Raw genomic sequence first — 26,920 nt, forward strand, 5'->3', positions numbered from 1 at the left:
GCCATTTGGGAAGGACAGCTGATACTGGCTTGAAAGGACTTCTCTATTTTTCTCTGTCATGTCTTAGTGCAGCAATAAGCTCATTGGTCTAAGCAGATGTGCAGCCGGACGTGAAGCCAGTATGCCTATTTTACAATTGACGGAACTGATGCACAAAGGAGTTAGACAAAGTGGCTAGTTTTGATCTTTCTCTTTGAAAATTGTGTTGGATAATTAAAAACACCCCACATGTGTTATTAGTTGAACCTAAAATGTATTTCTTGCAGCAATGGGCTATTTGAAAAGTCTACGAGATATTTGATTTCTCTTCTCTCTCTCTCTCTCTCTCTCTCTCTCTCTCTCTCTCTCTCTCTCCTTCTCTCTCCTTCTCTCTCTTTCTCTCTCTCTGTCTCTGTCTGTCTATAAACTCCTTCTTGAACTCAAGAGTTCTTGCTGCCTCACTCTCAGAAAGCCGAGACCACAGACACATGCTATAATGCTTAACTGGAGAATGAGTTTGTTGATGATTCTGATATTTTCATTTTCTCAGAAGAAATTCTGTACCTTCCCCCTAAACACCCCTCTTCCACCCCTGGACGGCCACTAATCTGCTTTATGTCCATAGTGCTGTCTCTTCTGGACATTTGCATAAATAGAGCCATACACTGTAGTCATACAGCCCTTTGTTTCATATTCATATAATCATTTTTCAGTTGACATTTCAGACATCTCCACTTTTTGAAGAGTATTAAATAATGGTGCAGTTTTACTGCTTATGAACATGATTATTTCTACAAATCTGTTTTGTTTTCTCTCTCTCTCTCTCTCTCTCTCTCTCTCTCTCTCGCTCTCGCTCTCTCTCTTTTCCCCTGGTTTTTCGAGACAGGGTCTGTGTAGCCACCACGCCCAGCTTTGTTTTGTTTTTTATTTGAGGCAGGGTTTCTTTTGTCATCCTGGCTGTCGTGGACGCACTTTGTAGACCAGGCTGGCCTCGAACTCACAGAAATCTGCCTGCCTCTGCCTCCCAAATGCTGGGAGGACAGGCGTGCCTCAATATGCCTGGCTTGCAAATCTTTTTTTTTTTTTTTAAAGTATTTGTCTCTAAGGAGGTTGGTTGGGAACAAGTCTGTTACTTCTCCTACTATAGATCAAAACACACATTGGCTGTGGTAGGTATGGAAGCTCCTTGTATGGCTTGTGTTATGGATGTGGTACTCAGTCATAGTACGTAGGAGGAAACTTTCCGTAGTGGCTTTTCAGTGGTGACAAAACTAAATACTAGTAGTTTTGTATTGAGGAGTACTTAGTAAGTTCATCTAACTAGATGAAGTTTTTTCTAACATCCTTTCCTGCTGGATTTAATATTCTGAGAAAGGATGGATGGGAAAATGTCTTCAAAATACAAAACAAAAGAACTTTAAAGAAGTTTTGAGAAAGCCCTTCCTAATTGAAAGGATAGGAAACGTTCGGATTTAGTTTTACAGGATGTTGCAATGCAAAGACCATTAAACGGTGCATAATGCACAATCTGTATTTTGCCCAGACAGAGAAGTTTCCTGATTGCACTCTTGAGATATTATAAAACATTTCTAAGGCTGCTGCTAAACTAGAGAATTGTAAATTGCTAGGTTTTCAATAAGTTCCTGCAGACCTCAGTCTGGTCTAAAGTTTCCTGTTTTTACAATTAACTCCTCATGTTTCTTTTTTTGAGTGCTGTGTGTGTGTGTGTGTGTGTGTGTGTGTAACCTAAAGATAGACCAGGAAGTATCTGAGGCATCTGGTTCCAGAGGGGAATCCAGATTTCTGTGAGGGATGGCTGGGATACCAGATGTAAACTAGATAAACAAGGCTGTAAATTGATGCTCCTATTCTAACCCTTTAGTCCACACTGTCCTGGTGGACTTGGTGAGAGTTCTTTATGGGTTTTCACTGTTCAGTGAAGCTGACCTGCCAGTCTTAGAGCAACCCTGCAACAGGTATGGAGACTTTCCTGTTGTCAGGGTTCTGAGGGATCCCACAGAAGAGTAAAACTGTCAGCTACTAGTGCTCCACAAAGCCATGCTTCCGTCTTGGTGTCAGCTCTCCCTCTACACCTCACTTGCCAAATAAAGAACTAAGAAAGAGTCAGCAAGAACAAAAGGAAAAGATTCTTTGCGACCGGATGACTCAAGGTTTGTGTAGAGGCAAGGGAAACGCGCGGCTGTGCTCTGTACCACACGAATGCATTCTAATTCTATTTAAGATGATTTTAGAAGGGTATTTGTTTCCAGATAATCACAAAGCAAGACATTCCTTCCTGTAATTGAACTAAGGGTGAAGCTGCAATTTTTTTTTTCAAATAAAGATTTCACATTTGGGGGAATACTACCAATATTACCGCCCACAGTGACAGAACATTTGCTGCGAACTGCCGTTTCGCAGAGCCTTGCTGTTCTTCTTGCTGTACATAAGAAGAGAGTGAAGCGCAGAAGGGCTCAGTGGCAGGTTTAGGGTCACCCAACTAGTGAGGCTCGCTATCCCAGATGTGCCAAGGAAGCATGCTGTTTAATTCAGTATATAATAAAACATTTTTACTGCTAATTTAAAATACTGGAGCTGGAGAGACGGCTCAGCAGGTGAGAGCACTGGCTGCCCATGCAGAGGACCTGGGTTTGATTTCCATCACTCACAAGTGGATAATGGTCACTTATAACTCCTGGTCCAGGGGATCTAGTGCACTCTTCTGACATCCACAGGGACCAGGCACATATGTGGGGATCAGATATGTATATATATGCAAGGCAAAAATTCATACAATAAAAGTAAAATAAAAGAAACAGTACACATCATTAAAAAATCAAGTCAAAGTAGGTAAGTACATGTAAACACAATGCAAACATGAAATGCTTTGTAAAATTACCATACGGTAGTTTTTTGGGAGAAGTGGTGTATATTCTATTTTATCCCGGATATGATATGAATGTGACGAGAAATAAAACTTGAATATGGGAAAGGATGACATTTAACTTGCTGGGGAACTGTTATATTTCAACGGGTCCACTAATGCAATAACATAAATGGTTTTTGACAGATGTTTGTCACACAATTTAGATTATTTCTAAATATGTCCTCTTGTGGCTGAGTCACCGTAGCTCCAGTCAGGGAATGCCATGTTGAAAGAGACAACTCTTTAAAATATTTCTGCTTTACAGGACTGATTTGTTTTTATTTTTTTAAGGAAAAAAAAAAGGGAAAACAAAAACAGCCCCTTCTTCGGCCCTCCCAAGATGTACCTTTGCTTTTTGCTGCAGTTTCCCTATTCCTTTTAGGGGGCCAGAAAGCACGTTTAGCAAATCAAAGTGTCCATCCGACAGAGGATGTCTGCATCCCTCGTGTTTAAAAGGGATGGGTTTTGTTCCCTTTTTTTTCACACATCAAAGAAGAGGCGCTCGGGGAGGAAATAAACCGTAATTAGGCATGAGCGAGCAGGGAGACAGACCCCCCCCCTCCCTTCCTCAGCCTTGCCCATCCCCGCCCCCCGAGGCCCTGGCAACCGTCCGCGGCGCGGGCCACCGCCGCAGCTGCAGCCCCCCGCGCGCCCGCGCGCCCGCGCGCAGAATCTGGGCGGCGGCGGCGGCGGCGGGCCGGCGCGGGGGCGCGCGCTCGGGGCCGCGCTCATGCAGCGGTTTTTTCTTCTCCCACAATCCAGAGGCAGGGGCGCGGGAGGGCGGGGAGGCGGCGGAAGGATACCGGCGCGGAGGGAGCGGCGCGCTCGGCAGGGCCGGCGGCGGCTGTGCGGCGGGTGTGCTGCGGCACTGCGGTTCTGAGGCCGTTACCCCGGCTCCTCCGGAGGGCGGCGGCACGAGGCTGGCGCGCGGCGGCGGCGGCGGAGCGCCCGGGCGTCGCCGAGGCACACGGAGGCCGGCGGGGCGGCGGGGCATGCGGAGCGCCCGGCGAGGGGCGAGCGGCGCCTGAGGCTCCCCGCGCCCTTGCCCGCCGGCGGCTGGAACGCCCCGGAGCCGCGCGCCCGGCCTGGCCGCTCTCAGCCCCCCACGTCGGACTCGCCTCCTCGGCCGTCGCCGCGCTGGCCGGACCCCTCCGGGAGCCGGGCCACCTTGACGGGCTTTTTGTCTCGTGCCCGGGGCCGCTCTCCGCGTCCTCCTCCTCCAGATGCCTTTTTCCTGCCCCTCCTCATCGGGTGCAGACACTGCCAGCGCCGGCTGCGGCTCTGCGCGGGATTTGGGCTCGTTTCCCCTGGGGGGGTTTGAGGAGGGAGACTTCTTCTCCCTCTTCGATGGGATTTTCCTCCCGCGCCGAAATGGGCTTTCATTGATTTCGTCCTACTTCTACGTCTACTGACCAATTCCCTGGGCGTATTCGTGGTACTTCCTTTTTTTTTTTTTAACACCCCCCCTCCCCGCCTTCCTGAATATATAATCTGTAAAATGGAGAACGAAATCTTTACTCCCCTTCTGGAGCAGTTCATGACCAGCCCCTTGGTCACTTGGGTGAGTAACACGTCCTTTACGGTCTCTACATTGCTGTGTTATTTGTGGCTGCAGAGATGGAGGTGGGCGTTCACATCGTGATAACCCTTCTGTTGTAGGTTAAAACGTTTGGACCTCTGGCTGCAGGAAATGGGACCAACCTGGATGAGTATGTGGCGTTGGTGGATGGGGTATTCTTGAACCAGGTCATGCTCCAAATGTAAGTGTTTTCCCTCTTCTCTCGGTAATTTATCGTCTTTGAAAAATAGCATGTTTTGAACGTAGATTTCACGTCTTAATCCTTTAATTTGGTTCTTTGGTCAGAAAAAAAAAATCAGGCGGTTTAATTGGATTTTGGAAGGAGCGGTATTGTTATGTGCCCATCCCGTTTATCACAACCATATATCTGTTAAAATTGAGTAACTTTTAATCTGTTACTTTGCCAATCCTTTCTGTTTTGTCATTTATTGTCTTCAGGGCTGAAATTCAATCCACATTGTGTCATCTTTGGTAATTTGGTAAAATTGGTAAAATGACGGAGACAGAATCTTGTCTACGAGAGGGAAAAGACTTAACTGAAGTTATGTGCAAAGATGTTTCATATTAACCATTTAAATATAAATAGTTCAAAAAATTGAAACTGGTAAAGTAACGTATTTCAGAAGTGAAAAATTCAGTTACATTGCTGAATGGTCAGACAGACTAATATAGCCATCAATTTAAATATCTAAGTTTGATTAGATGGCTTATTGTGTTATTGATGAATTATTAAATTGCTTAAAGATATTTTGAGGTTTGTGTCTTGAGACTGAAGACTGTCTCAAGACTGAAGTCTTGAGAGCTGGGTTAATTAATCTTTTGTTTGTAATACTGAGTTTCTGTTAAGTAGAAATGTGTTTTTTGAGATAGAAATTGAATATTGAAAACATATCAGTACTTAGATCAAAGAAATAAAAAGACTCCATTTTTCTGTTAAGTATTGTAGTACAGATGCGTTATAAGTACTTTCAGTGGTTGTTATCAGCGGCTGAATATTACACTTGAATTTAGAATTCTTTCTTAGAGTCTCATTACAAGAATAATCTACTTTTTGATTTGAATGTATGTAAGAAATTAATGCAGTATAAGTACTTGTTATCGGAGTTAAATTTACATATATAAATTCCATATTTTACTGGACATTATTTCTCTTTTTAGATTTCCTATTTTAAGAGGTTTGCCTGGGTTAGGTTTTTGTCTTCCTGACACAGGGGTCTTCAGGGAAAAGAAAACCTCAGTTGAGAACATGCCTCTGTCCTTTAGCCTGTGGGCATGTGCGTGGGGGCATTGTTGGTTACCTGCTGGGGGAGGGTCCAACCCACGGCGACAGTGCCATCCCTGGGGGGAGGGTCCAACCCATGGTGACAGTGCCATCCCAGGGGGGAGGTCCACCCCACAGTGGGTGACAGTGCCATCCCTGCGGGGAGGGTCCAACCCACGGTGACAGTGCCATCCCTGGGGGGAGGGTCCAACCCATGGTGACAGTGCCATCCCAGGGGGGAGGTCCACCCCACAGTGGGTGACAGTGTCATCCCTGCTGGGAGGGTCCAACCCACGGTGACAGTGCCATCCCTGCGGGGAGGGTCCAACCCACGGCGACAGTGCCATCCCTGCGGGGAGGGTCCAACCCATGGCAACAGTGCCATCCCTGTGGGGAGGGTCCAACCCACGGCGACAGTGCCATCCCTGCGGGGAGGGTCCAACCCACGGCGACAGTGCCATCCCTGCGGGGAGGGTCCAACCCACGGCGACAGTGCCATCCCTGGGCAGGTAGTGGAGCGAGCCAGTGAACAACATTTCTCCAGGGCCTCAGCTCCAGCTGTGACGGTGTTTTCAGGGATGAACTGTTACCTGGAAGTAAGAGGAAATAAACCCTATCCTCCCACACACGGCTTTTGGTCATGTGTTTATCACAGCCGCAGAAAACAAGGTAGGACAGGGTGAGAAGGCAGACACAGGCAGATTGTTCCACTCTGTCCTCAGGTTTGTATGCTGTTTTTCATGTGTGTGTGAGACCGTACGGGAAATACTGTTGTTTTATACCTTTTCCAAAGTAAGTGTGTGTGTGTGTGTGTGTGTGTGTGTGTGTGTGTGTGTGTAGGCACTTAGATACGCAAGTTAGCTAAAAGTGTACATGTAAGTTTTTCCTTAGGAAAGAAAAAAAAAAGAGTGTAGACATTTCCAGGATTCGTGTGTTCTTAGCAGATATTTATGACATTACGTTTTATTGGAAATATCCTGTTTCCCTGAGCAAAATGATAAAATAATTTAACTACTATTTTAGGAAGCCATTATAATAGACACAGTTTTCCTCTTATGTCTATTTATTTGGTTAGTTTTAGGCAGGAAAATTTAAATTTTGTCTGCTGAATACTACCAAAATATGAAAATACATTAAAATTTCCCCTTAAATGTTTTTTGTTTAATTCTTTTTCTAAATAACATTTTTGGTTTTTTTTAAATCTTGTACTTGAGTGAAGAGTTAGCTCTGCCCTTTTCTGAAGAGACACGGAAGAGTGGGAGTCGTGGGGGAGGGGAGGAGAGAGGGGCAACCAGTGGGGCATAGTATATGAGAGAATAAATTAAAAATTACCTGTTTGCACTTTGAGTTCACACTTTGATTTTAAAAATTGTATATTTTGAAAACCAGTAGTGAAGTTCCAGAAGAACAGTCGCCAGGTTCTCCTCAGCCCCTGCAGAGGGAGGACCAGTGAACAGTCGCCAGGTTCTCCTCAGCCCCTGGAGAGGGAGGACCAGTGAACAGTCGCCAGGTTCTCCTCAACCCCTAGAGTGGGAGGACCAGTGAACAGTCGCCGGGTTCTCCTCAGCCCCTAGAGTGGGAGGACTAGTGAACAGTCGCCGGGTTCTCCTCAGCCCCTGCAGAGGGAGGACTAGTGAACAGTCGCCGGGTTCTCCTCAACCCCTAGAGTGGGAGGACTAGTGAACAGTCGCCGGGTTCTCCTCAACCCCTAGAGTGGGAGGACCAGTGAACAGTCGCCGGGTTCTCCTCAGCCCCTGCAGAGGGAGGACCAGTGAACAGTCGCCGGGTTCTCCTCAGCCCCTGGAGAGGGAGGACTAGTTGCTCTCTAAACCTCAGACTATTTCAGTGTTTTCAATACTACCTCTCAGTTTCTCTAAAATATTTGTTAGTGTCCTAATTCTAATCTGAATGACTTATATAAGGGAAAAGCAAAGGAAAAGAAGTATTTTCTTTTCTTAAAAGAATAGTTTGTTAAAATTGTGTCAACACAAGTGTAGTTCAATCAATTATATAAATGGTAGAGCAACAAAATACCTTATTACTTTATTTGTTGTTTTTATGTACAGAGTCTTATTGTGTATCCCTGGCTGTCCTGGAACTTGCAATGTAGATCAGGCTTGCCTGGAACTCCCAGAGAGCCATCTGCCTTTGCCTGCCTGGTGCTGGTATTAAAAGCATGGCCCACTGTGTCTCACCACAATGCATTATTTTTAAGAGCTATATTTTGCCAGCTTTGAAACAGTTAGAAACTGTGCTGCATAGTTTACTTAGCTAATGTCTGACATACTGTACTCAGTAGAAACTATGCATGAAAAGACAGTTAACCTAAAGATGAACCTTAATTCAAAGAAGTTTCTAAATTACATGTGGTTATAGAATTTGTGAGCAAGAACCCTTTGTAAATGAAATTATGGTTTTTTCTTTAAGTTTGTTGAGCTTCTTGGATCTGTGGGATCTGTTATTACTAAATTGGAAAAAAGTACAGCCATTGTCTCTTCAAATATACTATACATATATCATATATGTATATAATGCATCTGCAATGTGTGTGTGCACACAAGCTCACACCTCCTCTCACCTTCTGTTGGAAGTCCAGTTGCATGCACCTTAGACCCCACGATACTCGCTGGTGGCTTTGGTGTTGAATAGGCTGCTGTGATGGTCATGAAGCTCTTCTGTTACCTTCAGACCTACCCAGTATATCTCTCATGTTCAGAGTTTTCAGTTTTATCTTTATAGATTTTAAACATGGAATATAGTTATAATTGTCTTATTTCCCATATCTACTAATATGTTATTTCATTAAATTGGTTTTGATTGCTTTTTCTCCTCAGTACACATTATGTTTCTTTGCTTTTGTATATTCTGGTGATTTTATTTGATGTCAGATATTTGAAATTGTAACTTCTTGTTGGATAGTGGATATTTTAATATTCCATAAAATACAGATATCTTGAGCTTTGTTCTGGGGTGTATTTAAGTTATTCAAACAATTTTAACTTTTCAGAATTTTCATTTGTGTTTTATTATTTTATTTAATTTACTACTACTACTACTACTACTACTACTATTATTATTATTATTATTATTATTATTGGGATTTTTTGAGACAGAGTTTCTTTGTGTAGTCTTGGCTGTCCTGGACTCGCTTTGTAGACCAGGCTGGCCTCGAACTCACAGCGACCCGCCTGCCTCTGCCTCCCGAGTGCTGGAGTCAGAAGTGTGTACCACCACAGTGGCTGTAAAGTTTTTTAGGCAGTACCTTGTTGTACCATTAAGTCAAAGCCCTTCCAAGTACGCTGAATAGTGGAAACAGTAACTGTTTCTGTGTTGTCACCTGAAATAATTTTTAGTCCTTTCAGTGGCTTTGCATAATTTTTTCACACTGAAGTACTGCGGAGCTCAGCTGCTGAGAGACCCATTGCAGCCTTTTTCTTGTTTAGCCTTTCCTCTGTGACACTCTGTATCACCTCCAGGCGTAGTTCCCTCTTCCCAGCTGCCTCTGCCTCGTCTTCCTCCTGTGCATGGCCAGGGGAGTCTTCAGGCAGCGAAATAAGGCTGTTGTTGGGTTCAGGTTTGTTTCCCAAATATCAAGGTTCGTGGTTTTTGTTGCCTCGTGTCCAATGTCTTGAAAAATATTCCACAAGTGTTGTCTTCCCCTGGCTCCAGTTGTTTGAGGCAGGAGGGTAAATTCAATCCTTCTTGTCAAGGAGGAGAAAGCAGTTTATATTCTTTAATAACTGTATTTTTGCCTTGCTAGTCTTATCTTACTGCTTTCATATGGAACATAGACTTTTTTTTTTTTTTTAAGTTTTTTTGAGACAGGGTTTCTCTTTGTGTCTCTGGCTGTCATTGAACTCCTCTGTAGACCAGGCTGGCCTTGAACTCAGGGGTCCACCTGCTTCTAACTCATGAGAGCTGGGATTAAAGGTGTGCGCCACTACTGCCAAGCAGAACATAGACTTTTATTATAGGAGACTTAACTAGGTTTTTTTTTTTTCATCTAAAGTATTTGTTAAGAGTAGTTTATTTACTATATCAGTGTTGATCGTGTTGCCAGTTTGGACCCAGACTTTGAAAATGAAAAAGTAACTTCTTTGTGACATTTTCTATTAATCTTGTCTTCGAATTTTGGACTCTGTTCACTGTTGTGGAATTGTGTTTAGAGATAAATCTTGGATTTCATTGAGTAGCTCCTTGAATGAAAGAGTGTCAGAGCTTGTGACATAGCGCCAGCCATTTTTACCTAGCAGCAGAGGAAAAGCTCTTCAGAGCTCTAAAATGACAAGCTGTGCTGCAGGGCATTTTCCTACTTTAACTGAGTGAGGTAGTTTTTCTTCTGTGCGACTTATCAGACATAAGGCTTGATATCACTAAGGAGGAAATGCTCTTGCTGTGTTGCAGCGCCCCCAGGGGAGAGGCGGCCTGTCATGTATGGTATTGTACTCAGCGGTGCTTTCAGTCTGGTTTCCCGTGGCTTCAGGACGTTGTCCAGCATGTTGAGAAGTTGTGCTCTTGCCTCTCTCTAGCCTGATGCCTTCCAGATCAGTCTGTAGTGGCACTGTTTCTCTCTGCACCTAATCCCTAAGCTTGAAATTATGAGAACTAGAGAGGAACGGGGACATTGGTAAAATGGGTGCACATGTATGTGTTTCGCTGACATGTTTCTTTGTATGTTAGGTATAGGAGACATTCTCACAGGATAACTAAAAAGTAAGACCAGTTTTTTTGTATTTTTGAGAGGGTCTCTCCATGTTAGCCTTGTCTGTGCTGGACTTGCTTTGTAGACCTGGCTAGCCTCGAACTCACAGTGATCTGCCTGCCTCTGCCTCTGCCTACCTAGTGCTGGGATTAAAGGCGTGTGCCAGCACACCCAGCTTCCCAGTTCTTAACTGTTTAAGAGAAATACTTGCTGACTTTCTTTTAGAATCTGTGAAACAGTTTGATACCAAACTGAGGAGTAAAGTTTCAAATTTAAAAATAATATTTGAGATCTTATTTTAATGACACATCTACTTTAGTCACTAATAATGTTTTAGTATGATGTAAAGACAGAAATTACAGCTTTAAGATTTAAAGTCTAGACCTGTCATTTTAATAAAACATTTAACCAGTTATCAAAGTTGGTTTAGTATTCTCATGTCTGATTTTACTTTTATGCTTTCTTTATCCTATAATGGTGTTCAATAATTTATAAAAAATAGGTTAATGAAGTTCACTAAGTCTAAGTGGAAGGAGACCTGCACTAACATTTATGGGCCCTAGAGAATAGACACTCCTTTACAATAAGTATAAATACTAAGGGACTATAAAACAAGCTAACAAATGGTTAATTGTGTTTTCGTCTTTTACCATGCTATATGTACCATTATCATATCTTTAAAGGGTTCACATTTAAAATTAGTAGAATATAGAATTTGTGAGTTGACAGTTATAGTAGAACATGGTTGAGCACAGACTCTTTTGATCATTCTTGGCTCTTTCTGTTACCACAGATAGATTTCATGCAAAGGCATGCCAAGTGTGTCCAGTCCAGGTGCTCACAATCCTTTCTCTAAATTGCTGCTCCTTTGCACTCACCTGTAGTGTAGTCTGTTGGAAGGACAGACTTGGGGGGCAGGTTTTTGTGAGTTTGACTTAGAAGTATCATCTGCAAAAGAGAAGTTAGTTGTGTTAGGTATGCATCACTTTGTTACATGGACCCCTTGCCTAGTGGAAGTATGTGGCCCAGCGAGGCCAGCAGTAGCCAGCACCCTTACTTACTGCTGGGTGAGATAGGTAAAGGGATGGCTCATTTAAAGGCAATTTTATTAAGTGGAAAGTTTCTGAGTGCTGTCTACCAGTAAAATCCTTTACAGTGAGTGGTAGAAGTGAGATCTTGATGCAGTGTTGGCCTAGAGAGGGAGGTGATGTCTTCCATGGAGGAAATTTCATAGGGCTAGGCATGTGGTTAGGTCGTGCTTGCCTAGCGTGTAAAAGCCCTGAGTTTGGTTCTCTACCCAAGGGGCCAGAAAAAGACTTCTTAAGGAGGACATAAACTGAGCTCTGTGTAACAGTTTATTAGAAATGATCAGAGTAAACGGGAGGGAGTCACAAAAGGAAAGGCATTTTAAACAGATGCAGTAAATGAAAACTGTGAAGACATGACTAAAAGTGGTAAAGTCAGTAGGCTTGAGGAAAATGGAAGCATTTGCAAGGCTGTTGATAAGATGAGTACAGCGTAGATGGGGCAGGCCCGTTTGAAGTTTGGAAATCACATGTTCACATAAGAAGAGTCAATCAGCGTGGCTGGTTGAGCGGTAATCTTTAGCCTCTCAGAAACTGATAAAAAAAAATCTGTAAAATTTATTTAGAATTGGAAATGTGGGGTAGAAGAAAATATGTTACAGATTCTAAAATGAATGTATTCTTTTTTACATATATTTTATTTTTGATTATCTTACATCATGGGTTTCATACCATTTTATGCATAATAATCAAAGTCATTGCACTTTGCTCATATTTTTTCACCACTCCACTCCATCATCCTCATGTCTTCCCTCCTCTTGTTTTTTCTGCCAATGAGTTCTCCAATAATTAAATTCTTTAGTGCAGTGTGTGGACATTAAGTGAGAAAGAAAGCAGATGGCACCAGAGGGAGGCTAATAGACCAGAGCAGAGCTCAGATTTTTTCCACTCATGAACTATTTCCACTTGAGAAAATTTTCCATGAGCTTAGCTGTATAAAACAGGTATTCAAATCAAGCATTTACCAAGAATAAAGCATTGATTTATTTTAAAACAATTCCTTGATAACATATACTTTATTAGTTATTAAAAACAAAAGCAAATGCACATACTAATGATAAATATCTATTTACTTTTGTGTAAAGAGTTAAGTCTTGGCTGAACATTTGATACTGTAGGATGTAAGACATTAATATTTTTCAGATCATCAATATTTTGATAGGGCCGCTAGAAATTCTGATTTTTTTACCCCAAGTCAAAATTCATTGAATGATTTTTTTTAAAAAATGACACTCAAAGTTAGCAACTCAACAATTTTTAGAATCAAACATTCTAACACAACACAACACTATTTTGATCCATTCTGAAGAATCATAATAGGAAAATGTTAATTGTATTTGTCTTTCATAATTAAACCGTCATTAGGTCCATAAGAGCAGAAAACATTGTATATCCATTCAAAACACTAACATTTATAAGGTACAATAGACTTGAATCTGAACCAAGATGTTTTAGGCAACATGTTCGTTGGCATTGTATGGTGTGATTTCATGAACAGTGCACTGTACATGTTATGTTTAGAATCAAGGCAGAAGTAAAATCTCATGGCACCATGCAGTTAAGCATTGCCAGAGACACCTTGGTTTCATTACACTTCTTATTTTGAATTAAATTTTGGATGGTCTGTATTAAAAAACCTTTCACTCTTGCCAGATTTTTTGACCCTATATTCAGTTATGTGACTTTCATATGGGATTGTAATCCATATTTTTAACAAGCCTGGCTTAGGAAACATTTTGTCACTTATAAAACTAAACTTTGGCTTACCATATGAACTAGCAATCTACTCATGGGAATTTTCCCAAATGAGATGAAAACTTGCATTTATACAAAAGACACTGCAAAAATAGGCCCTTTATTCGTAGTTTCTCCAGACTGAAATCAAACACGATATCCTTTGAAAGCTAAGTGGATAAACTGTGTTGTATTTATGCAATGGAATACTCCCAATAATTTGCAAAACTCTGCATTCAGTTTTATGGGTCCAAATGGGGTTGTAACTCAAAGTTTAAGAAGTTGGGACTAGATGGTCACAGTAAGAGTGAAAAAACAGTAGGCTGTAGAAGAAACAAAATAAAAGGGAGTAGAAAATTGAAGTCAGGAGGACTTCTGCTAATATCAGACAGTTACTAACAGGTGCATAAGGTGACTGGAATAGAGGATACCCAAAGGTGAGAAGGAACTAAATTTATTATGAAGCCATGATCTCTTGGTTACCACTAGAGGTAGAAATGAGTATGAATTAAAATTTTAAATGGATAACAATAATAGTTAATTTAAGAATGTTGTTACTAAATAATTTTATAAAAAGAAAACTGGTTATTTATAGGTTTCTAAACATAATCTTTATGTTGAAAAATAAAAATTTGTAAAATATCTCAGTAATGCTTTAGGAAAAGAATTATTAATGTTATCTTTTAATATCACCTAATTTCCTAATAAAGGCTAGAAAAAAAGTCAAAAGTCACTATGCCATAGGTAACATGACTATTTACTCTGGACACTGAAAGAACAGGAAGATGCTTTTAGTTTTAGGTGCCTGGTCTTAGTCATTTATTAAGACATAGGTTATTAGAATGAAGGATAAGAAGTTGCACAGAAATATATCTTCACAACGACTGCTTAAGAAGGCTGAATGAACTATAGTAAAATGTCAGAGTATAGATAGTGGGACTAGACTAGTGAACCCTGATGTTACGAGTTAGGTTTGGCTTGTGGAGTGAGTATGGCTATTCATGGAAACCAATGTATGGATAACTGCATTTGGATGATTATAGAAAAGGGAAGGGTATTTTACACATACTTATACAGTGGCATAGGCAGAATAAACTAAATTATAGCAAATTTGAAAAATAGCATGATTTTGGTTGTATATGACAGTCATTGAAGAAACATTTGCAGTTTCTTAATAGATTAAAGTATTATTTTGGGCCGGGTATGGTGGTGTACATATTTAATCCCAGCTTGTGGGAAACAGAGGCTGGTGGATCGCTGAGAGTTTGAGGCCAGCCTGGTCTACAAAGTGAGTGCAGGACAGCCAAGGCTACACAGAAAAACCCTGACTCGAAAAACAAAAACAACAACAACAACAGAAAGTATTGTTTTGGAAAATCACTTACAAAAGTAGATTCAATGTGTAATTTAGTATATATATTTGATGTTTAGTCTGTAATTTAATCTAATTAAACATGTACACTATTGTTAAGTATTGAGGACCATTCAGTAAATCAATACATTTTAAATTGTAATAGTTGCTTGAAGCTAAAGTGGGGGAGCAAGTAAGAGCAAGTAAGAAGGATGGGTGAGCAGTGTGGTGGTGGCGGCCAGGGCCTAGGTCAGGCTGGGCTGTGTGACTGGAGAAGAAGGAACAGATGATGAGCCAGAGCAAGAGAATTGATAACATCCCAGATCAAATGTGTAAAGAACAGTGTGAGAGATGATGCCATGCCTAAAGTGGAACAGACAATTTTTTAAAATATGTATCTATAGGGAGAAATGTTAATTTTAAAGAAAGTGTTTAATTTGCCTTTATTTTTATAACTTGTAACTAAGAACATTTAAAAATATAAGCATCAGTATGGCTAGTTTTCTGAGAACATTTCAGTAGCCATGTGCTGTAGTCACTGTTCTCCTGCTGTGAAGAGACAGCATGCCCACAGCAGCTCTAATAAAGGACAGCGTTTAATTGGGGATGCCTTTCAGTTTCGGATATGTAATCTGTTATCCTCATGGCAGCTTGCAGGCAGACATGGAAGCTGAGGGTTCTACATCTGGACCCACAGGCAGCAGGAAGAGACGAGACACAGCCTGGCTTGGGCTTTTGAAACCCCAAAGCCCACCCCCAGTGACACACTTCCTCTAAGACTGCACCCCCAGTGACACACTTTCTCTAAGACTGCACCCCCAGTGACACACTTCCTCTAAGACTGCACCCCCAGTGACACACTTTCTCTAAGACTGCACCCCCAGTGACACACTTCCTCTAAGACTGCACCCCCAGTGACACACTTCCTCTAAGACTGCACCTCCTAATCCCTCTGAACACCTTTCCTAATGGCCAAGCAGTCACATAAATGAAAGCCTATGGGGGCCATTCCTAACCAAACCACTACCTTCCCTGTATTTTTGTACATTTGTTTAAGTTTTTCTTTCTGATGAAAGTGCATATTTCACTTTCAGATTTATTAATAAGTAAGAACTTTAAGGATGTACTATTATAATTATTCCTTAGGATATTGGAGTACTTGGGAGTCTGCATTTATATAATTTATTTGAGAGACAACAATTTTCTAGAAATGAATTTGCATTTTATAAAAAATTAATGTATTCTTATTATTGTGTTTGTGTGTTTGCTATGGCACACTTGTGCTGCTTAGAGGACAACTTTGTGGAGTTAGTTTCCTCCTTTCATGCTTACGTGGTGCTTGGCGGGGAGCTCAGGTTATCAGGCTTGTGTTGTGGGTCACCAAGCACTCCTACCTGATGAGCCATCTCAAAGCCCAATTCAAAATTTAATTTACTAGTGATCTTTGTGCTGCACTTTAAAGTAATTGTGAAGATTCAAAGTTGTATCTATGCTGAACGGTGTAAAGCAGCATTTCAGAGTTAGGACAGTACTGATTCCAGTAAATTTTACTATTATTGAAAGACTCATATAATCACTCTCTTTTGTAATTAATTATTCTGTAAACAATAGATTGTATAGTTTGTTTTTTGTTGTTTTCAGAGATGGTTTCACTCTGTAGCCCTGGCTGGTCAGGAACTCACTCTGTAGCCCTGGCTGATCTGGAACTCACTCTGTAGTCCTGGCTGTCTTAAAATTCATAGCCATCTGCCTGCTTCTGCTTCCTGAGTGCTAGGGTCAAAGTTTACACCTCCATACCCAGCCCATAATTTGTTTTTGAGTTATATTCTGGAATAAGATTCTGATCTTTTTTGCCTAGTTAACCAGAGGGTCGTGCTGTTCTTCTACAATGGAGATTTTTTTTTTGGTACTTAATATTAAAACTTTTAAAAAGCTAAGCATGGTGGTATATACCTGTAATATCAACACTTGGGATACTGAGGCAAGAGCTCTAGTTTGAAACTAGCCTGGGTTACATAGTAACTTTGAAGCCAGCCTGGGCTTTTCAAGCCTTGTCTTAAAACAAAACCAAAAAACCCAAACCAATCCTGTTCCCTCTTCCAAAGATTTTAAAAGTCCACTGTTTATTAGAGTGCCTTACTCTTTTCTTGTATGTGATTTTGAGGCGGACTCTTACACTGAGGCCTAGGTTGACCCAAATACTGGGATTTACAGACACAAGCTATCACACCTGGCTTTTAAAAAAGATATAGCCCAATTTGGCCTCCAACTCATGACCGCTTGCCTGTTTCCAGTAGTCTGCTTACTGGCATGTGCTGTCACAGCCAGCACATTAAAAGGCAGCAGGATGGGTGTGAGGGGGGTGTGGTTGTTTCTGTGTCCATGTCTCATATGGATGCTCTGAGGCCAGAAGAGTGATTACTGGCAATTGTGAGCTGCCCTACATGAGTACTAGGAACCAAATCTTAGTCATCTGCAAGATCAGTACATGCCCTTAACTCTTGGGGGGCATCTCTCCAGCCTGCCTTTTCTTCTAAACATTGTCTGCATCAGTTTTGATGTCCTCAGCTAATTTGAACATATTATAAATCTTGCATCGTGTGTAAACTAGTGACTCCTTTCATTAGAGCTGAAGTGCACCAAACAGCTTCTTTCTCTTGTAGACTCTGCTACAAGTTTGTTTTCTGTGTATGTATCTTTCCTGTAACCTGTTTCAGTAGATCATAACTTTTGCAAGTATTGTAGTTATTTGGTTTGGATCTTTTTGTTTTATGTTTTATTTCTCTTTATTACATTTCTTTGGGTTTTTTTTTTCTTCTGCCTTTAGCAGTATATAAATAAGTATCTTATGGGGCTGGAGTGATGGGTCAGTGATTAAGAGCACTGTTGGCTCTTCAAAGGACACGGGTTTAATTCCTAGTACCCACATGGCAGCTTACAACTGTCTGTAACTTAAATCCCAGGGGATATGACACCCTTACATGGGCATACTTGCAGGACAAACACCAATGCACATTAAGTAAAATAATTTTTAAAAATGAGTATCTTTTATCTTGTTTTAAATTGGTGGCTTTATAATGCAGTTAGTGTTAATCTGTTTGAAGTATTTGACTGGTATGTTGAAAAGACAAACCAAGTTTTATATCAGCCTACTTTTAAATTTGTTGTCTCTAGACTAGATCTGGAACAAATATGTCCCAGGTTACTAATGGAAACAAACCTCTCTGATTTTGTCATAAGGCTCAAGGGTGGTGGATTAAAGCTTCACCACAGATGAGCAGGCCATGAACATGAGCTGACTTGTCTAATGGAGTGGTGGTTCTCAGAGTGAAGTCAGCAGACCCTTGCCTCCCTAGAGTCTCGAAGGTTGTGTATGAGGTCAGATTTACTTTTATACTGTTAAAATCCCCCACTGACCCCTGTGCTACAAAAGCATTGATCATGAAATAAAGATTGGGTTAGGTATGTGAGGTGAAGATTTGAGCTGAATAGAGAGACTCTGTGTACAAATACGTACATACACACGTACATTCATACGTACGCATGTACATGTGGGTGAAGCTGTTGTCACCTTGGTGTGATCAAGGAATTGTAGCACACTGTTCTGGTAATTCAGATTTTTCACATTATATGCCTATAGTTAAATTTTATTTTCACATAAAAATGATGAAGCAGTAAAAATTACTATCTAGAGTACAACCTTATCTTTTATTTTGTTTCGGACAGAGTCTTGCTTTGCAGCCTAGGCTGGACTGAAACTCACTGTGTAGCCCAGGCTGGCCTTAACCTATTGGCACTCCTCCTTGTCCACGCTCCTAAAGTGCTGAGGTTACAGGTATAAGCCACAGTGCCTGGCCAAGCCTATCGAGTTAGTATATGAGTTTTAAATATTTATTTCTATTTTGTGTGTATGGGTGTTTTGCCTACGTCGTGTGTGTGCGCGCGCCTGTTGCCCACAAAAGTTGAACAGGGTGTCAGGTTCCCTGGAACTGGAGTTAGAGACAGTTGTGAGCCACCGTGAGGGTGTGTGGGTCCTCTGAAAGAGCAGCAGCAGTATCCAATGTTTACTATATCTTTTTTAGTGGGAACTATGCACAAAACACTGCTATTGAATAATGAAGTATTGTTATCTCTAGGAAATACTTATATGGAACTTTGAATTGCAAACTGAAGAAGTTCAAATTATGTGGTGATGAATTATGATTATTTGGGACAGCCATATTCTTAAATGTCTTAAACCAAGCCTGTCGTTTCAAGGAAAACAGCTAATTGTATTTGTTGTTAAAATGAGGTTTGAGTTATAGAAAACATTGACATCTCAATATTTAAAGACAGATTTGTTTACTTATTTATTTGAGTGTCTTCCCTGGATGTGTGATGTGTCTACCTGGTGCCTATGGAGTTACATTTTTTGTGAGCTACCATGTGATGCTGAGTACTGAATTTCAGTCCTCTTCAAGAGCAAGTGTGTGAATTTAAATTTTTTCTAATAAAATGTCTCAATATTTAGAATATCTGCATAATTCAATGAATCCGTTTTTGTTTTGGCATAGTTTCTCTATATAGCCCAGACTTGCCATAAACTTACTGTAACCATGGTTGCCTTAAACTCATGATTTTCCCGCCTCAGCCTCCCAGTGCTGGGATTACAGGTGTGTACCATAAGGCCCAGCTGGGGAACAGTGTATTTAAATTTACATGTATATTAGCTAAGAAACCCACATATGTACATGTGTTTACCATGCTGGATAGACAAGTGGATTGTTTCTTTCCTTCTTCCCCTCCTCTGTTCTCCTTTCCTCAGCACTCTTACCTTCCCTTTCTCCTTTCTCTCCCTCATCCTTTCCTTGCATTTACTGCCCCAGGATATGGCATTGGACTAATAGGCTTCAATCTCAAAGGAAGAAAAGATAAGCTCCGTATTCCACATTACAGCTAACTGCTAAGACAGTACTTCTTACTTAAGTAATACTATCAATAACAATTTGAAAGGCTATAACATACAACCACATTCCTTTTCTGCTTGCATATTGGTGTGAGGGTAGATTTTCTTTTTATACCTCAAGGAAAACAGTGTATCAACACGTTGAATACTGAGCAGCTGCAAGAGTCTAGCTAGCTTTCTTCAGTTAAGGCAGACCCTGAAGAGATTTACAAAGATGCCAGAGACTTGTTGCTTCCTACTGATTGTATTTTTCTTTTAGAAAAAGTTGTTATCACTAATAATGTTCTTTGTGTTACTGACAGTAACTTGTTTTTAGGTGAATTGATAGTTTAAAATTTTTTGATTTCTAATAGTATAATGAGGATATAACCCACATTAAAAAAAACTTCATGAAATGCTTCCAATTTTAAAAGTAGAAAGGGATTATGGAATTGAGATGTTTCAAAACTGCAGTTATAATATTTGAAAGGTATGAGACTGGAGAGATGGCTCAGTGGTTCAGAGCATCCGCTGCTTGTGCAGAGGACCCAGGTTCCATTCACATGCCCATCCGGTGGCTTACACAACACCTGTAAGTCTAGGTCCAGTGCCTACTTCTGCTTCCACAGGTACCAGGCACACAGTGATGTGCACTTACGTACTACGTGCAGGGAAAACATCCATGTACATAAAAATAACCTTAATTTTTTAACTTACTAAAATATTTGAAGGGCTGATATTTAACTTATAAGAAGTACAGAACGGCTCAGTGGTAAAGTGCTTGCCTAGCCATACGTAAAGCACAGCCAGGAAAGAAAGAAAGGCAGTATAGGTCTTCTGGCATCTTATCTTATTTAGGCAAACCCAAAGGTTTGCTTTTATTATTGTTGTGTCTCTGTGCAGTTTTTTAAAAAGCATTGCTTCTGTTTTTTTAAATCAGTGACTACTAGGCTTCACTCCTAGCTCTATTTGGGCTAGAAAAGCTGAGGTGGTTTTTTTTCCTTCAACTTTTGAAGAAATAACTTGATGTATCTGAAACTATGCCTGTAATCACTGTGGTAGTTATATTACATACCTTTCCAAAAATTATTGTTCAGTTATTATAAAGATCTCATTGGTTAATATAAGTGAATATATTATATAGATATATATTCTGTTAATATTTGATTGTATTGTTGCCATATATGATGATTGAGTTTATGAGAAAGAGGAGAAATTAAGCTGAAGGGATATATTTTTAAAAGTCACTTTTCTCCTTGATTATATTCAAGGATAGTTGCTAATGGTGATGATATTTGCTTAGTTAATTGTTTTCATAAAGCAAACATATAAATTGGTTATTTCAAATGTTTCATAATTAAATGCAAATGTATGTATTTACAAGTTGTGAACTTATCACAAAATAAGTAACAAAATTGTACACAAGTAATTTTAAGTTAGAGTAGCATGATCAAAAATATACATATATGTTGCTAAAGCACCAAAGTTTAAGCACAAACATAGAACAGATGGCCTGAGAGGACACACAACAGGTTTAGAGCCTTGATAGAGGAACATGACACCGTTAAAACTATCAGATTTCTATTTTTCATAGATATTAATCAGTGAATAAGTAAAGACAGAACCCTGATTTGTAGCAGTGCAAATTTTAAACTTGTTGCAAATTTTCTAACTTTTTCTTTATATTTTTCCTAATAAAACTTACATATGCAGTGGTAGATAACATGCTTATCTGAATATTCTTTAATTGGCACTAATACAACTTGTAAGTAACTTGTTTGAGGCGGTTGTACTGAAAAATTGATTAAGCCTCTACTGGTCAGACTTGACCTGTATTGCTAGGCCGTTCGCCCCTAGCCACTCCTTCTTCTTGTAAGAAGAGATGGTGGGTTGTGAGTAGGTTGGTTTGGAAATAGCTGTTTGGTTGGAAAGGTGCTTGTTCATGCGGCACATGCTATTGCTTAGTACTAACCTTTTTTGAAAGATAATTTTTAAGAAACACAATGCTTATGAAAGGAACCTTATAAAAATTTTATGATCTTGCTAAATTAACCTTTTTTAGTATTTGAAATATTAAAGTGAAAGGCAGATTATTTAGAATACTTTATTGACTATATTTTTTTTTCTTTTAAAAATCCTAGGATATTTTTAAGATTATTGTGTTTTATATATATCTATAAAACGTATACTTAAATAACTTGAAGTATATAAAGGAATGGGGGGATTTATGTCTATTTAAGGTACATTCTTTATAGATGAATTTTTTATTAGTGTCTTGCCACTATTCTTTTTTACTTATAGTATTGCTATTTATGTATTATTATTATTATGATGGTGGTGGTGGTGGTAATGATGTTATAAAATGTTTAGTATACAGCTAGTTATACCTTTACAGAAATCAGTGTGTGTGTGTGTGTGTGTGTGTGTGTGTGTGTGTGTGTGATTCTCTGTAAATTCATCCTTTAATAGCGAAGTAGTTTTCATGGGTGGAGAATTTGAGATTCTTGTAGGTTGTTTTACCCAAGAGCACTGTTTATCACATAAAGGTCACATCTTTGGGATGAAAAGGTCTGTTTTCCATGGCCCTAGCATATGTCAATGTGACTCTAAATTAGGCATGCATCACATCAGAAACCTGAGCCTTATAATGGAAAGTTTATTGCTCTTTCTACTCATGCCTGGAGGGCTTAGTGTTGTCCTGTCTCCCAAGTCCAGAAAGCCTGATTTTAGACCTGTGGTGTAACATCTCCCTAGTCTAACCAAGTAGGAGCTTCTCGGCTCTGTTTTTACAATAAAAAAGCATCCAATTAGATATAGGATAGACAGGAAACTAAAACTAGGTTCTGGCCTATTCAAACTATTCTTCTTTTTGTTAGACTATTTATTTATTTTTATTTTTATTTTTTATTATCTGTTAGACTCTTAACAAGTCTACTAGATCATAGAAACTTCCTCAGATCTCATCTGTGTTCTTGAAAATTTGTAGGTACAAAGCAGTTTAGTAAAACACAATGTAATTTTTAATCCTGTTTCTTGAAATTCCTGTTAAATATAAGGATTAACTTTAGGTGTTAAGTACTTCCTCCTAATCTCCCCCCTTGCCTTTTCTAGCTTAAGTTGTTGTTTTCGTTTCCCCTCTACTTTTCTAAAATAACTTGTATCTCCTATCATTGGTATATAAAAGTGTTGGAGATCGTTACACTGTAACCATTGAGGAGGCTGGGGCGGGGAGGATAGGGGTTCAGAGGCCGCTTGGGCTACATGGTGAGATCCTGTGTCAAAAAAGCAACTCCCTTTTGTTTATCTAGAATTACCTTGATTGTTAAAAGTAGTTATCCACAGAAGCTTCATTAGAAACCACAAAACCTTAAAACCTAAAAATCGTGTTTAACGTAAAGTTTTTTTGAAAGATTTTGGTCAAACCAAAACTTAAGATATGAACATGCAAATTCCTTGAAGAGTAAAAGAATATTGCTATGTCATGTTAAAGTGTCAGGCATAGAATTTAAAAGGAAGTTTCAAACTCTGAGGTCTGGGATACATGCTTGTCGTGTTCAAGGGATAGAATTATACTTCAATATTAATGTGGGGTTATATGCTAGATATGTACAATTTTTTAACATCTGTACATTTTCAGTAGTGATATTGAAACTTTATTGTTAAATTTAAGGACCAATATTCATAATAAACATTACTGTGATGAAATGGCAGGACTTGACTGTTCATTGTGAAAACTATTTAAAGATCTCAAACAATACAATAGACAGCGATTTATTATTTATTTGGGAACACTGATGGAACTTTCCTAACGGCCTTTTGTTTTCCTAAATGATCTTGTAAAAGAAGACTCTAAAGAAGAATAAGTCAAAAGAGTTTAACATATCTAAATAAAATACAAGTTTAGAATTCAACTTTCTGATTCATAATATTTCTACATATCAGTAAAATAGTTTCTAGTTCTAAACATTGTCAGTACATGAATACAAACAGATAAATGTATAAAGGGTTTCAGATACGTGATACAAATTTATATGAAAGGTAAATGGCTAGAGAGCTATAGTATTTGCTGAATGCTTATGATCGCAAGTAAAGTGTGTGTGTGTCTGTGTGTGTCTGTGTGTGTCTCTGTGTGTGTATTCATAGGTATAGCTAACACTTTGCTACCAGGTTTGTTTCCTAATTATAATTCCTAATTAAGTAATATGGCCAGTATAGTGGGTATTCAAGAATTATTTTTCTTTCCTTTTTTTAACTCACTGACTAAAAAAATGTGTTGAAGTTGAACACAGAAAAGATTTCCGGGGCCGGGCATTGTGGTACACACCTCTAATCCCAGCGCTCTGGAGGCAGAGGCAGGCAGAACTCTGTGAATTCCAGGACAGCCAAGGCTACACAGAAAAACCCTGTCTTGAAAAACAAACAAAAAACAGAAACAAAATCCCAGGTTTCTGCAATTTTAATGGTGATTTCTAACCATGCTTCTGTTGGAATTTCTTTGCTATGATATGTAATATAACTTTTGTGACAAAGTATTGTTGTTTTTATAAGCAATTGCTTCTAGTTGGTGTTTTTACTTCAGAGACTTAACTGCTTTTCTATTTAAATTCTTATTTGCCTTGGGCTGACTATTCGTGGTTTCCCTTGTAGTAAGCATGCATCATCCACAGTTAAGCTTTACCCTGTCTTAGCAATATGAATTCAATATTTTCAGATCTCGTTGCTGTGGTTTAGGAATCTTGTTATTCAACCGAATAACTGTTTCAAACACTTACTTTGTATGAGACAAAACTTGAGTAGGAAGTGACAGTTTCAGGCTGCCAAGTTGATTCAAGAATGACAAATTAATAATTGGTATTAGAAAGCAATGGTTGAAAAAAATCATGTGTTTGTGTGTGTGCATGCATATGCGCACACACACACACACACACCAGCCAGTGGTGGTACACACTTTTAATCCCAGCACTTGGGAGGCAGGTGGATCTCTGTGAATTCGAGACCACCGTAGTATACAGAGTGAGTTCCAGGACAGTCAAAGCTACACCCAGAAACCCTGTCTCAGAACACCAAACAAACAAAAAGAACAACTAAACCCTGTGAACATTTATTTTTATTTAATCCACAATATTTGTGTCTGGAATCATGCTAACTCCTAAACATAAAATGTTAATAAGATACTGTGCTTCTGTCAAGGAGCGTTCAGATTAAATGAAAGCCCAAGAGTCAGAAAAACATAGTATAAAACTATATACCAAATCAGGGGATAATTACTATACCATGGCTTGGACCTGAGATAATATGTGATCTGAGATTTTTGAGGATGATTTTTAGGAAATGTAGCAGTATAACTCTCTATTAATATGTAGGATTTGGAGAAAGTCATGACAGAGAGAAGTCCTGGGATAATGTGTGTTATTGACAGGAGCTGCCCATGTCTAGGACCCTAGAGCCTCAGACCCACGGAGGAATGGCAGAACCTTCTTCTGGTCCAAGTGTGGATGTTGACACTGTGTATAGGATATGTCTTCCATGGATTTTTCCCCTTGGATGTTAATAGCCTAATGACACTCTGTTACAGGACTGCTCTTACCAAGATTGATGAGCCCTGCCTTCTTGTTTATTTGCATGTGATAACTCTGCCTCCTTGTTCTTTTGAATTCGAGAACCCCACATCTCTTTTCAACTCTATGCTGAGCTGTAGTGCTGTGGCTTCTTCCGCTTGAGAGCTCAGACAACCAGCTTTCTGTCTCTGTGTGTGTCTGTCTTGTTATTCATGCCCTTGTTGCGCCTAGTCACATCTGTCCTGGCTGTCATGCTGGGCATGGTGTTAACATACTGAAGGAGGAGGATAAGAACAGATTTCAAAGACAGACCTGCACTCGGGAGTTGGGTATATCACTAACTAATAAATGATGTTATGGCAATTGGCTATCAACACAGAAAAGCTAGATTTTCTTTAGGAACCTGTAAGAAGACTGTCTAATAGATAACCCTTAAGAATCAATTTTGGCCTGGGTGGGGTGGCCCACACCTTTAATCCAGGCACTAGGGAGGCAGAGGCAGGTGGATCTCTGAGTTGGAGGCCATCCTGGTCTACAAAGCGAGCCCAGAACAGCCAGAGTTAAATAGAAAAACCCTTGGAAAACAAAGCAAAATCAATTTAGCATGATTGCTAAAGAACATTACACAAAATTTAATTTTATACATATAGTGATAGTATTCTACAACAAAGTGTATTAGTTACTTTTTCTTTATTCTGTGGCCAGTATACTCAAGGAAGGAAAGATTTCTCTAAATTTATGGTTTCTGAGAGTTCTGTTCATTCTTAGTCCCATGTTCTTGGGTAAAACATCCTGGTAGTGGTGGTGTGTTGAGGATAGCATTTTATATACTGGAGGCTCAGGAAGCCGAGAGATAAACCAGGAAGTGGCCAAGGATAGTATATGAGAAAAGACCTGCCTTAAACATTCAACATTATTCAAAGTCTCCTCTAAGACTCTAGGTGGACATGTAATAAAAAGATATAAAAGTAGGAGAAAGACTTGTTGGGAAGAAGTGTTTCCTAAACTGATTTCCTTACTTCACTCATTTGCTTTATTAGAGAGAGAGAGAGAGAGAGAGAGAGAGAGAGAGAGAGAGAGAGAGTGTGTGTGTGTGTGTGTGTGTGTGTGTACTTGTGGGAGTTGTTTCTCTCTGTCTACCATATGGATTCCATGGCTCAAACTTGGGTCAGGCATGTGCGTTTATGGACTGAGCAGTCTCATTGGTCTCTCAGTTATTATTGTAGATTTATTTTATATGCAACAGTATTTGACCTACATGGATGTACATATACTATGCCGAGAGATAAACCAGGAAGTGGCCAAGGATAGTATATGAGAAAAGACCTGCCTTAAACATTCAACATTATTCAAAGTCTCCTCTAAGACTCTAGGTGGACATGTAATAAAAAGATATAAAAGTAGGAGAAAGACTTGTTGGGAAGAAGTGTTTCCTAAACTGATTTCCTTACTTCACTCATTTGCTTTATTAGAGAGAGAGAGAGAGAGAGAGAGAGAGAGAGAGAGGGAGAGTGTGAGTGTGTGTGTGTGTGTGTGTGTGTGTGTGTGTGTGTGTGTGTGTACTTGTGGGAGTTGTTTCTCTCTGTCTACCATATGGATTCCATGGCTCAAACTTGGGTCAGGCATGTGCGTTTATGGACTGAGCAGTCTCATTGGTCTCTCAGTTATTATTGTAGATTTATTTTATATGCAACAGTATTTGACCTACATGGATGTACATATACTATGTATATGCCTAGTGCATACAGAGGTTAGAGGGCATTGGGTTCCCTGGAATTGGGTTACATATAGTTGTGAGTCACTCCGTTGCGTGCTGGGAAC

General features: G+C 39.8%; 1 protein-coding gene across 7 annotated transcripts in view; it reads left to right on the top strand.

The window, feature by feature from the left end:
• Positions 1-3,990: 3,990 nt before the first annotated feature.
• Positions 3,991-26,920, top strand: part of CCDC88A (coiled-coil domain containing 88A) — a 121,158-nt gene continuing 98,228 nt past the window's right edge. For 3 of the 7 annotated variants that reach the window (XM_084799760.1, XM_084799762.1, XM_084799761.1), the window contains exons 1-2: positions 4,002-4,466; positions 4,565-4,665. In XM_084799760.1, coding sequence (XP_084655886.1) covers positions 4,404-4,466; positions 4,565-4,665 — 164 coding nt within the window. In that variant the 5' untranslated portion in view covers positions 4,002-4,403. Of the gene's footprint in view, positions 4,467-4,564; positions 4,666-26,920 lie in introns of all 7 variants that reach the window. The other 4 variants (XM_084799757.1, XM_084799758.1, XM_084799756.1 and 1 more) reach the window with 4 other exon arrangements.

This window comes from Acomys minous (assembly GCF_964271855.1).
Source record: "Acomys minous genome assembly, chromosome: 10".
In the NCBI taxonomy this organism is placed as follows: Eukaryota; Metazoa; Chordata; class Mammalia; order Rodentia; family Muridae; genus Acomys; species Acomys minous.